Below are 14,083 nucleotides of genomic sequence, written 5' to 3'. Positions count from 1 at the left end.
GAAGCATGCTATTTTTTCACTTTCTTTCATTTTTTTCTTTTATTCAAGTTTTCTTCTACAAAATTACTAATATGGTAATGTTTTACATAATTACACATGTTATCACCTTGATCTGATTACTTACTGCCTCAGGGAGGGGAGAGGGAAGGGAGGAATATATCCAAAGAACTACCCTCCTTCCTTGATACTGATTCAGATAAGACTCCAAAACCCCTTCACCTTCTCCCAAACAGGTCTTAGTAACTTTAGCCTATCCTTGTTATGGGTATTCATAATTAAAGGATATGAATGAGTTTTAATGTATTATTCATATACAGTTAATCAGCATCTTTACAACCCAAGGCACTGGGCAGAAAAAAAACAATTCCCAAGAGAATAACAGATCTAAATAACCTAATATGTCTGCACTTTAAGAGAGGAATTATTAAACAACAAAAATTTCTATCTCAAATAGTGTAATTTCAGTTACTTGATAAGTGAGGAATTTCAAGTGATTATAGATGAAATTTATGAACAGAGCAGGTCTCCCCCAAAGCCCCTCATTGTTTATTCTATCTTTGAAACCAGTCTGCTGTTATAGATATGCAAGAATATAAGACTGAGCTTCAAATAAAAGTGAAATGTCCTGTTACCAGGGAATAGAAAATAACAATGCAGAAAACAATATGCAAAAAGGTTTTTTTAAATGATTTAATTTTTCTTTCAATATAAACATCATTTTAAGATAGAGAGAGACTCTTTAGGGTGAAAAGTTTAATATTATGAAGAAATGCAGACCTAAGAACAGAAGCATACAATTTATGCCAATGCAACCTTCAAATCCATTTCCAGAAACTGCAACAAATAACAACATTAGTTAAAAATTAAAACTTGAGTAAAGTCATATCTGTTATGAAACTGTTATATGTTTTCCCACCAAACTTAGTTTTGAAGATCTCTGCCATATAATCACAAATGCTTTAATGGAAAGAAAATCTCAGTTCTTCTCCTGGTCCCCCAAGAAACCCTGACCAATCCTTCAAAGCTTCGGCATAGTCTTGTAAGAATCATCCTCTAGTTTCTGGCTCAGCATGATGTTACCTTTGACTGAAGTTTGCCACTAAAGAATGCCTGAAATACAGAAAGAAAGAAAAGAGAGGAAATAGGAGAGAATTTCAATGTCCATATCACTTTAAAATGCCAATGATTTAAACTAAAAAACAGCTGAACTAGTTTCTAAGACAAAAGAGATGTAGGGAAAAGGAACCTTTATCTCTCTGTGACTTTTTTGGGGTGGCTGAGCAATGAGGGTTAAGTGACTTGCCCAGGGTCACACAACTAGTAAGTGTCAAGTGTCTGAGGTCACATTTGAACTCAGGTCCTCCTGAATCCAGGGCTGGTGCTTTCTCCACTGCACCACCTAGCTGCCCTCAGTGACTTTTTTCATCAAGGAAGCAAGACAAATATCTCCAAGCCATCTGTTAAATGCATGGGCACATGTACAGAAAACACAAAAGGAAACAAAATGTAAAGGGATGTCCCACCCAGGCCTGGTTCTTAAGCATCATGGTTTTTTATACTAGTAAGAAAATAATATACACATTTGAAGTGATTTCTAAGGTCTCATCTAGTTCTAAATTTTTTTATCATACCAATATAAAATGAAAAAAGATTGGCACCTTACATGTCAAGACACCAGCACCAACTACAATATCTCAAAAGCAAAATTTAAGGTCCTTCTAGGTCACTGTTCTCAGCAAACAAGTGGCAACAGAGAGAAATCTTCTGGTATTTAGTCTCTCTGTCCTAGAAATATAAGGAATGAACTAGTTTCTCAAAGGATAAATTCTAGATATTATCTATTGGCCTTGGAAATATTTATTTATTATAAATCATCCTTGAGAACAGAGGTGGCCTCATTAGATCTTTGCATACCCAACACCTAATACAGTGCCTGGCAAATAGTAGGTGCTTGATATGTATTTTGTTACTTGATTGATCTTCTGAAATAGTGATGTGAACTCCTCTAGAAAAATTCTTTACTCCTGCTTTTCTGAAAATTATTCAAGCCTGGAGATGTACTTGTAAATTTAAATGAAAAACTACCCAAAAAAATGTTTCCAAACTGCCTGGAAAAAAATGTGTTTTATAAAATAAAATTATTTTCTTGCCACCTCCATTCTTTAAGAGTACTGCTATACCAAAGAAAATATTTCTCTGTTAAAAATATTAATAATCAATAAACATTTGTGTCATATTTGTTTACTAATAAATATTTAAGTACAGAAGATATGTAGTCATTGCCATCTGTCAAGAGTAAATGCTGGGCAGCTAGGTGGTACAGTGAATAAAGCACTGGCCTTGTATTCAGGAGGACCTAAGTTCAAATCCAGCCTGAGACACTTGACAGTTACTAGCTGTGTGACCCTGGGCAAGTCACTTAACCCACATTACCCTGGGGAAAAAAAGACAAAAAGAGTAAATGCTTATGCTGTTATATGGTAAATTTTGTTTGGCAACTGATATATAGCAATATATATCGATACATGTTTTAACCTAGTCATAGGTTTTGGTTTTTTTTCCCCCACTGTATTTTATTGGGGACCTATGAGTGACAACTGAGTTTTAACCATAAATTTAGAATGAATCTTAAGCTATTATATCCAGCTCAAGTTTATTGATACCTTTGAACCAGAACAAGAATACTTTTCTTATTACTTTACATTGTAAATGAGAATACAAAAACTAAGCTTGAAATTCTAATTGTTATGCTAGAAGAAGTGATGGTGAACAAACCAACCTCATAAGAACATTACCTTTTGGGGGTTAAGCTTGCCCAGAACAACCTCCATGAAGTCTTCATCTGATAGAGTGAAGACTGTGTCAGCAGAACCTCTTGCAGGGCCTTGTACAATTCTCCAGAGCCATTTTTAGGTCAATAGCTGGAGAAGGAAAAAAGAAATCAATTTATCTGTCTTTATAAATTCTTATAAGGTTGGGATATAAACTGGCCAGCTAAACTAAAGGACAGACATAGCTTGAGAAGTAAGGAAAATAAGCCCATTAGGCATGACTGCTGCCTGAGTGGCACCAAAGGGACAGAGATAGCTACAGAAATCAGAACAACCGCCTCTCACTCGACTTCTCCCAACCTACCTCCAATAAGGGACATTTCACCTCAGGTGATCACCCCATCTACCATCTATAAAAGCTATGGCCTTTCTCCTTTTCAAAGAGATAGGTATCTCAGAGAATCATGTCCCTGTGCCATCTCCCCTTGAGAGAAGTTTTTGACTTCTCTCTGGGTTCCTCTTCTCTAGAGCCTAAATAAAAGATTATTTTATTTTGATTGGATTTGTGTGCAAGAGGGCATAATTCTTTAAAGAGAAATACCTAAGGACCCCCACCATAACCAATTTCTCCATGACAATATGAAAACAAAAATAGATTTCAATAGAAATCTAGACATTTTCATGCTTTCTGAATTAGTCACATTATTCTGTTCGGATTTTGCCTTGTCTGTTTTTTACAAAACTACACTCCATTTGGAGCTGAGCAAAGAACTCCCAATTTAATATTGGGGTATAGTTACAGGAGAATTATAGCAAGGAAAGGATATTAAGCCCTGTGAAAATAAATATAGCTTTGTGTGTTCAAGATTGAGGTAGGAAAAAAAATTAATTTCCACAATCTCACCAACTTTTAAAATTTATCAATTATACTCAAAAAGTGGACTGGAAACAAAAAACAAAGGGGTACAGAAAACAAGAGTGAAAAGAGTCATTGGTATATAATGTCTTACATCTGCTACCATATCATAACATTTCCTTGATAGCAGTATTGCTGAGAGTATTCTGCACACTATGAAACAACAGATAAAGAGACTGCCACATAAAATTCAACAAAGAGATAAAACTAAGTTTGGAAAAGATATACAGAGACATAGAAAAAATGAGACTAAGAATATTCAAGAAAGGAAACAAAGTCACATTTTAGAAGACACTAATTAAAGTATTTATTTAGTCAAGATATTGACAAATAAAGCTTTTTTAAAATAAGTGTGCTTTGAGACTCTATTGTTGACATTAATCTGTCTTTTAAGATGAGAACCAATGTAAAAGATAGTAATGACTGAAGGAGACTGATTCCTCAAGAATGGGTATTTTCTGATCCTAAGTGAGTGTTAGTTTCCCACTCTGTTAAAAGCCTTCTATGTGCTGTTATAATGCCGCTAAGAAGTTGTAATAATGTGATTGTCTAACATTAAAAGACAAAGTTGTTATACAGTCCATAGTCAAAGCCTGGGCTTGCCATGGACGTTCACGTAGCCTTAGTCCTTGACATTTAATTATAGTACATATTTATGAAACCAAATTTACTTTGTTGCTCATGAAAAACAGTGAAATATAAAAGCATATGCAGTATTTGTAATCTCTGACCAAATGTGAGGTGAAAGAATGGTATTCTATTGGAAATGATTCTAAGTACCTGGAAGGAAAGCAAATTTCCCATTTAAAAAGGAAAGAAACAAAATAAGTCACTGTCAAGAGAACTTAAAGCTATTAACTTTTATAAAGCAAGTCCTCCCTTAACTTCATAGTACCACTACACATTAAAATAAAGCTTTCTTTGTTATAGATTTTAGTGATAAAGTTATATAAGACTGGGAAGCTATAGTCAAACAACACAGAATGGTCCAGAATGTCATTTTGGTAAAACCATGGAATTTTTCATGGGGATCTGAGAGGCTAAGTATCGTGATCAGAATGCAAAGGACAAAAAAAGGTAAACATCATTTAATATACATTAAAACCCAACTATACATTATAAGTTGTTTATTTGGGAGCCAAACTTAAAGCAGCGAAAAAATACCCCAGAGACTATGGTGATTTTACTATGCAGAATTGAGAAAAAACATAATAGCTCTGTAGTAATAAAAAAAAAATCTTCATAGCTCTTGGGCCTAATTCTCAGTTGATGGTTATTACGTTCTAACTTCACTCAGAGAGTAAAACAGTACTAGGATCACTGCTTTGGAATGTGAATAGGGACACTAACAGTCTCTTTGTAGCAGAAAAGCAGTAAATTGTAATTTTCTTTAAAATATTGCACATTTATATGTCTGTGTCCTCTTCCTGCTCAGGTGTTCAGAAAAAGGAATATATTCAGTTCAACATACCAATTTTATAAGCTCAAGTGCATGGCTAAAACATTTTTAAATAGCATGTAAAACCTTAATTAGGAGTGGTTCTTTTCAGGCACTTTGTTTATTCAGCAATTGCTGAAAGCAATTTCAAAGCCCCATTTATCAAAACCAGACACCCTGAAAAAAAAATGGTCTTGTATGAAATGCAAACTGTCATGTATTTTCACTGGTTGCTCTCAAAAATATATGGCACCATACCTGCTAAGGCAGCTGGGTAGTATAAAAGATAGGCCTGGACTTGGAACCAGTAAAACCTAAGTTAAAATACTGTCTTGATATACTTATTAACGGCATGACCTTGGTTAAGGAAACAAGGTAGTGTAGCAAATAGAGTAGTAAGCCTTGAGTCAGGAAGATCTAAGGTCAAATCATTACTTTCTAGCTGGGCAAGGCCTTTAACTTCTTTGTTCCTCAATTTCTTCATCTGGAAAAGTGGAAATAATAACACCTCCCTCCCAGGGTTGTAAGGATCCAATGAGATAACGTTTATATAGTGCACAGCACAATACCTGGCACACTAGGCTGTTAATAAAAGCATGTTTCCTTTCCTTGTTGCTTTTTCACCCTTTCTCAGCCTCAATTTCCTTATTTGTAAATTGGGAATAATAAGAACACCCATGGGGCAGCTAGGTGGCTCAGTGGATAGAGCACCAGCCCTGGAGTCAGGAATACCTGAGTCCAAATCCGGCCTCAGACACTTAACACTTACTAGCTGTGTGACCCTGGGCAAGTCACTTAACCCCAATAGCCTCACCAAAAAAATAAATAAATAAATAAGAACACCCACCTTACTAGGTAGTTGTGAAGATCAAATGCAATGATCAAATACATAAAGTGCCTTACAGTCCTTAAGGAGCTACATAAAGTTAGCTATTATTATTTTAAAATATTAAGTCATATCCTCCCTACCTCTTAGGGAGGCAGAGGAGGAAGAGAACCTGTTCCCTGAAATCAGGAAAGGAAGACATGGGCAGCTCAGGGCCTGCCTGCCTATCACCCCCCTTCTTTCCCTTTCCTTCCCTTCCTTCCCTTCCTTAACCCCTTCCTCTCACCTGACCAATCCCAGAGGATCTTGAGAGTGTGGGGGGAGTGGGGGATGGGAGGAGGGAATGAGGGAGGGGGAAAAGTCACTATCACTATGTAACACTCAGAGGACAAGGTATTTGTAGTTGGAGAAACATACTCTGAGAACATCTAGAGTCTTGTTCTCTGTGCAAACGCATCTAGTCTCAGAACACTAAGACAACATACTTGTAGCATGTTACACCGTATTTAATAACACTTCGGTTGTCTCAAGCTTGGTCTGTATAAAAGCTTATCTTGTCTGAGAAAATTTCAATCTCTCATCTTGGTCATGTTTTGTGAGAAATAAAGGTAAACTGAGGCACACAAAAAACTATCAAATAATTTCCTTTGCTCCCTTTCTCCTACAGAATTAAGCTTCTCTAACACCTCTGAAAGCAAAGGCAGAAGAACAATTCAATCTAAATAGGATGTTGCCATGCCTTTTTAAATGTCATCTAAAAACCTGTTCTACTTATTTAAAGAGTTATATTCTAATTGCAATGCTGTTTGTTGATGAAGTTCTGGTTTCATATTTTAGTGTTGTCTTGGATGATGTTTACCACATCAGAAAACGTGTCATCAGGGAATTTACTTAGTGAAATTAAGGAGGGGGAAAAAACCACATCCAGAGAGATGTGATGATTTGAGGTGTGCTTGTCAGGTAAAACAAGCTAAACAAAAGAGTATATTTCATTCCACTTAAAACTTATGTTCAGTCACATAACATGTTAAACAATCAACTGAAACTAAAGCCTCTTCAATGGGCTTCCTTGGAGAGTGTAATGGGTTCCTACTCTCTGAGAGTCTTGAAACAAATACCTGATCAGGCATGTCAAGGAGGAAATTCCTATTCAGGTAGAGGGAGATTTTGTTAAGTGCTAAAAGAATTGTTGAGTCCCAATAAAAAATGAAAATGAAACCATATAGGCTACCTGCATAAATTACCACGAATCTAAGACAGGACCATATAGGATGTACCCTGAGAAAGTAAATGGAGCAGTTACAAATCAGGTGTAGAAATTGGGAGGAAGGAATATTATAAAATATACTAACTACATGTACAGCTTAAAAACCCTGGCCTACCACTTGTTTTTGTAAGGGTCATGAGTCAAGTCTCACAAAAAACCCAGTCTTTACATTTTAAAATATAATACAACTTTATTTAAAAGTGCAGGCCAGCAAGGATTTTGGCATGCTGGCAGTAGTTTGCTTATCCCCTTACCAGACAGTAAATTCTGTGAAGGCAAAGACCATATTAATCCAAAATTGTTTATCTTCCCTAAGTCTAAAACAACATCTTGTCCACATTAAGTGCTTACTAAATATGTGTTTTGTTTCAAACTTATTGGTACCCAATTAAATCCTAATATCGAGACTCATACTGAATAAAAAATAAGATTCATTATTAAAATTAAGGATTTTTTCTCTTTTTGTTTATGCCATCAACTTCAGTGTGTTGTTAGAAACAGGCGTGGTCACATTTCATCTCTGTAGATTCAGGCCTTAGTAAAGTGTTCTTCAAGTAGTTGGTACTTAATTTTTGTTGAATTGAAGGGTGAAATCTTGGTGAAAGCCATGAATTTCACAGTCAAATAAGCATTTAAATTTCCAATATGTGCCAGGCACTGTGATAGGTTCCAAAGAGATACAAATACAAAAAATGAAACAATCCCTAGTCATAAGGAGCTTACATTAACAAGCGAGCCAACATAAGAACCTAAGTATATATAGAATAAATATAAATAAGTATAACACTGCTGGGTGGACGTAGATGTCATTGTAAAGGGTGAAGGTGACCAGCATCATCTCCCTTTACACCCTAGCCTCTACTTGTCTCTGAAGATTTAACTAGTCACACCCTTTAAAATAATGAGCTCATTTTTTAGCCTAGCAGCAACATAATGATCCTTCAGCTGGTTCCCTCCTGTGTTGCTTTGTAGAATTTCTGTAAGATAAAAAGTTAGGAGTATGATAACTGCTCAGAGTCATCAGCTGGGAAAACATCTAACATTCAGGCAGAGATTTGGCTTTCTGCCTTAATTTAAATTTATGTTTACCTCTAGCTATTACGTGGCATCTTTCTGGCTGAGACAAAATTCAGGCTACCAGAGACATTTGGCTAAAGAAGTGAGGATACTATGTTAGTCTCTGTTAATGGAGAAGCATCAGTGTGGGGAAGTTGGAATGAGCAGAAATTTTCTGGGGCCTTCCTTTCATCTCTGAAGAGGTACCTCCCCAATGTCACGGTACTTTTCCAGAATGAAGGGCAAACAACAACCAATATTCTGTGAGTAACAGCGGTGCCAGTGTGGACCCGACTAGCCTGCTCCAGTTAGGCAATGGAGCTTCTTCCTTCCTTCTTCCTTTCTTCTTTCCTTTCTCCTTTCCTCTCTTTTCCTTTCCTTTCTCCTTCTCTCTCTCTCTCCATATAGAGAATCATACCTTCACTTGCAGGTGCTCTGCGCAAAGGAATATAAGTTTGATTGCTGAAACCTCACAAGCTGTCTTGGGGTTTACTCGATAGATTTCTTCTAAGGACCACTCCGTAAACCCAAATAACTCTGACTTTCATTGACAGGCCAATAATAGGTCCCAGCCTAAGCCTCATTTGGCCATTGTTTGGCGTTTTGAAGCTCAGGGTGAGTGTAAACAGCAGCAGTTTCTATTTTGGCCAGAAACTCTGAGGGTCTCACACCCTCTTCCCCCCATCCCCACTGATTTATTTGTTTGTTTTTATTTTTGACTAGGTAAAAGTGGCCTTTCTTTACCTCATTCCTTACCTAGCTTTAATCACTGAATGGGAGTTGCCTCAGGCTAAAAAACCTGTGAAAGGCCTTAGCTTAAAAAGCTCAAGGTCTCCACAGCATCCAGGGCCATCTCCAGTTGTCCTGATCTATCCCCTGCCTCTGCACTGAGATGGCTCCAGATGAGAGAGTAAGGCTGGTGATTTTGCACAGCCCTGCCTCCCTTAAATCCAATTCATTGCAAGTCTCATATGACATCACACAACAGCAAAACTGGTGGCTTTAATCTAATAAGCCTTCTGTTCCAATATGCCTGTAGGATCAATAATCCTTGTGGATCTCTCTCTCTCTCCCTTCTGTGCTGCAGTCCAATCCCACTTTTTCTTTTTCCTCTTTCCTGCTGTCCCTATTTTTCTTCTTTCTGATTCAGCTCTAGAGGTGAGTCTTTGGTGGGACTGAGAAGACCAATCTCATTGTTGCTCTTGCTCAGTTGTTGGGGTCTCTACCACTTCCAAATCTCTTTGTCCTAGACCATGTGTATCTCTTTAAGAACTCTGGGGTAGGACCCAATTCCATCTCTGACTCAAAGATCCTAACTGTCTCAAATCACTTCTCAGGGATGAGGGCAGACTATTTGTCCCTGTGAACTAAAAATTCCAAGATGTCAGTTAGTTCTCAAACCCCTATTAAAAATAGGAAGTAGTTAAGGGGAGATGGAGAGCCTTCACATAAAAGGTGGTGACTGAGCTCGCTCTTGAAGGAAAAGAGGCAATTTTATGAGGAGGAGGTGAAAAGGGAGTGCATTCCAGGCATGTAGGACATCAGGGATGGGAGATGGAGTACAGTATGTTCCTCAACAGAGAGAAGGCCATTGTGGCTGGATTGAAGAGTTAAAGAGGGGTAATAATGTGTAGTGAAGCTGGAAAAAATAAATTGTGAATGGTTTTAAAAGCTAAACAGAAGAGTTTGTATTTAATTCTTGAGGAAATAGGAAGCTACTCTAGAGGCAATAATTAATATAAATATACATGTACTGGGAGTATTGCCTCTCTCCCTTGAAGCCATTAGATTAACTGCTAAGGCATTCAACACTTTCCTCAACTCCCACTGGATCTAAGCCAACAAGGTTAAAACAGGCACTGTTCCCAGAAGCTTGGTTAATCAACATATAAACTAACAAGAGCAAAGCTAAAATAATTTAACAGATATTTCAAATATAACTGATTTTCTTAGTAAACACTAACAAACAAAATGACTGCTTGTACCAAAACAGAATTTAAGGGCATTCCATAAGCTTTCAATTATTTCTTTCATGACAATAAGGTCTTGGGCATTAACTGGAGATGCCAGCATGGACATTAATATCCAGGACAGCAGTAAGCCACATGGTTCAGACTGTTTTTCATGGAGTCTTCTGCAGTAACTTTGCACAGTGAAAGAAGCAAAAGACTAAAAACAGTGGAAACATAGCTAAGAAATTTAAGCATAACAAAAAATCCAGCAGACAAGAGCAGTAGGGGAACTTCAGATATGTTGGAGAAAGCCTAAGGTCTAAATGTGATTATAAGCCTAAGCAAAGGAGAGGCCTAAAGAAAAGATAATGACAATAAAAGCCCAGAAGTCTAACTCGAATGAACAAGATAATACCATTTCTGTGGTTGCAAACTTTCAAAAGTTACCTAGAACACAGATTAGAACCTATCAAGCTAAGAAAAGTATTTTTTTCTCAGTTTCCTGAAGGAAAATTTTAATAAAAGTAAATTTCTAGTATTGTCTGAAATTAAACTTTATCACAAAGATGAAGGGAAAAAATTGCTAGTTATTCAACTCCTTGGCTTACATTGCTATTTTAATTTGGCACCTTTTAAATTACTGTAGGACTTTTTTCTTGAACAGAAACTCAGAAAATTATCTCCAGCACATTTTATCCTTGCTTTTCTATCCTCTTCTTGAATTCTTTAGAGTGCTTACAGTTCAAGTTCCAATATCTTTTTGCCCATTGAGAAAATGCTGCTTTAGATAATTTTAAAGGAAAAAGTCATATATGTTAATACATATGCATATATATAAAATATACAATATAAAGACATGAAAATATAAGTATTATTAAATATGGAAAATTTTATCTGAATCAAATTGTATAAACTAAAGCATTTTACATTCTCCCTCTCAATTAATTTTCTATAATTAAAAATGTCTGTGAGGTATATACAGTGGAAGGTGACTTTTAAAATTCTAATTGGCTTAGAAATACACAAGACTTGATCATCTAAAATAACCTTTAATACACTGCTTCAATTAGCTTATGGGAAGAAATGCCACAGATCATATTTTCTTGAAAATCTAAAGAATATTCATTCAAATGATACTCCAAATATTAACATTAATATAAATCTGAAAATGATATTCCTTCCCTACAATAAAAACCCAATAAGCATATCTGCAAATGCCTACTTAAAATTTTACATAGTAACTCCTACACATCTCCTTCTGATGCACAGATTAGTACCTCTTGGCCATTTTGAGATTGTAATTAATGACATCCCAAATTTGAGGGAATACCTGAGTATCTGATTTGGGATCAGAGTGGATACAGGTAATCAAACTCATTTAGAATGACCAATTCAGTAGCTGCCCTCAAGATAGAGAATGAAGAAGGCAGAAAAAGGAGGGGCAACAGGGATGTAAACTGTCTCCTCTACAGAACAGGGACAATCTTCCTTTCACCCTGTTCTCATTTACATGTGCTCTAGTCTTTTAACTCTTAACTTTGGCATTTTATCTAAGACATTTTGCTTTGCCCCAATGCTACAATTTATTCCTATAGTTATTTGTCTTGCCTCTCCTGTTTGTTTCTCTGGCTTTCTCAAGTATAATAGTTACCCCCTGCAATTTGGGAGGGGTTCTCACGGTAACGATTGGAATAACGCCACCTGCTGGATACTTACTGTAGAAGAGTTCTGCCCATGAAGTGAAGGTCTTTGAGGGCAAGACCAGGAGTCTTTTCTTTGGCATCAGGAAGTGACGCGGACTAGTGGGAGGAGGAAGGAAGAGACTGGTGCTCACTCTCGCTCTCTTTCCTCTGGACTCGGGTGGAGAGAGGAGCTAGAAATGTGCTCTCCCTTTAAATAGATAGGAATCTAGGCCTTTCTCTCTCTTTACCAAATTCTTATTCTCCTTAATAAATGCTTAAAAGTCTAACTCTTGCTAAAGCTTATAATTTATTGGCGACCACTCATTAAATAGTTTAGACAGTTTAGCTAGAATTTTAGCCCTTAACAGATGGCTGACCACGAAGAGGAAAGCTGAACCTCACTTCTGATCTTCCGGTTGGGTAAGAAATTTCTCCTACCCTTTAAACTGCTAAGTACTGGCGCACTGGCTGTGTTTTCCCTTTACATTTTTTCGAATGGACCTTTTAAACTCCCTAATTACCCTATTTTTGATTTTAGTCTGTTTAACCAGACAAATGGGAGATAAGATCATGTTAATGCTTTGTTTTTGTGGATTTTCTATTTTTCTTTTTATTTTTGTTAAAAGAGCCAGCAACTTACTCACAAAAGGAAATATCTCTCCCTCTCCCAACCATGCTTTTTCAGAGAAACCTGAAGAGATTCCCGCAGCTTTTCCCAGTTCTAACACTAATTGTTGCTCTAATTTTGCATGCCTGGAGGCAATGACCCACCCTCTAGAAGCTTTTAATCCCCTAGCACCTGGAGGCAAAGTGGGGGAAGAGGAATCCAGGCCTGAGTTCAAAATCAAGTCTGATTCAAATTGCGCTGGTCCCTCCCCTCCTCCCCAGACCCCACCCTCTACTCCTCCCATGGCCAAGCCCATTGCTTCCCTGGCCTGGGAAGTCCAGAGATCTAATGCTCATGCGCAACTTTCTCTAACTACATTTGCAGCTTCAGGCTCAGCCCTTCCCCAGCCTGGCTGTGCTTCTGAGACAACTTTAGAAAACCCTTTAAATTCCACATATGCCTGTTTTGTTCATAATTTTGCTAACCTGCTTTTGTCTTTAATTAGTAATCTTATAAAGCATTTGTATGGTGAAAAGACTGACAGACAATATAGAGGGGTTAAAGAAGAAAAACTTAAGCCGAATAAGGATGACAATCATCAACATAGTTCAAGACTCCACTTCTTTTGCCATGGAAGGGTATATATTTTACAGAAATGTAGAAGTAAGCAGCAAGGTATTGATATGAGTATTGGGGATTTTAGATATCGGAATCAAAAGTGTTCTGAATTCACTCAGAGTAATAGTATCAGTTCAGAGGTTACATAGGATTTCTATGCTATTACATATACATTTTGAAATTAATGGTATGGGTTTATTTTCATAGAGATTTTCATGCTTTTGAGATTGTCTTATACTTAGTTTTTAAAACAAGGAGAATATTTGTAAAAGCTTTTTAGTCATGTGATCAAGTTTATATTTTATAATACTCTTATTAATATTAAGTTCATGCTCATTTAGATTTCCTTAGTTTGAATTTCACTGTCTTTTATTGTTCCATGTGTATTTTCTTCTATTCATTTATCTAATTTTAAAAAATTGCAAGATGGTTTTGATTTCATAATACAATGTTAATTCTAGGAGTATCGTGCTCCCATATTCTGAGTTGTTTGTTTTTGTTATTTTTTCTCAACTGATTATTTGATCAAATTCTTTAAAGTATTTCCCTGGCAAATTGGTTGCCATGGCAAGTGTAAATTGATTCCAGAAGTATTATTTTTGATAAGCATAGTCCAAAAAAAAAAAAAAGAGGGGAACGTTTGTAAAAGTTTTCTTTGTTCAAAAAAAAAGTTTTCTTTGAGATTCTGTTGTGCTTTAACTTGTATTTAAATGTTCTGATTTTTCACAAAAGTAATTGTATACTAAGTTAAAAAAGGGGCATTATTTGAAATTGTTGCATAATTATATATTATATTCTGAGTCAAGATGTATTCACATTTTTTGCAATAATTTATTATCCTCAATTTTTAAATCCATATGAGACTTGGATTATGGGAACTTATCATTTAAGACATTAATTGCCTTTATTCTGAGTTATCAGATGCCAGTTGGCCAAGATGCCATCCAATC

At 36.4% G+C, this 14,083-nt stretch overlaps 1 protein-coding gene across 1 annotated transcript in view; it reads right to left on the bottom strand.

Moving 5' to 3' along the window:
• Positions 1-700: 700 nt before the first annotated feature.
• The window catches only part of HSD17B4 (hydroxysteroid 17-beta dehydrogenase 4), a 119,920-nt gene continuing 106,537 nt past the window's right edge, over positions 701-14,083 (bottom strand). Inside the window, 3 exon segments of the mRNA XM_043976125.1 lie at positions 701-1,110; positions 2,796-2,909; positions 2,911-2,921. Of these exon segments, the coding sequence (XP_043832060.1) occupies positions 1,066-1,110; positions 2,796-2,909; positions 2,911-2,921 (170 nt within the window). The 3' untranslated portion in view covers positions 701-1,065.

Source organism: Dromiciops gliroides, chromosome 1 (genome assembly GCF_019393635.1).
Source record: "Dromiciops gliroides isolate mDroGli1 chromosome 1, mDroGli1.pri, whole genome shotgun sequence".
NCBI lineage: Eukaryota > Metazoa > Chordata > Mammalia > Microbiotheria > Microbiotheriidae > Dromiciops > Dromiciops gliroides.
Note: the sequence above shows the minus strand (reverse complement) of the source record. Positions and strands in the feature narration are given on the sequence as shown.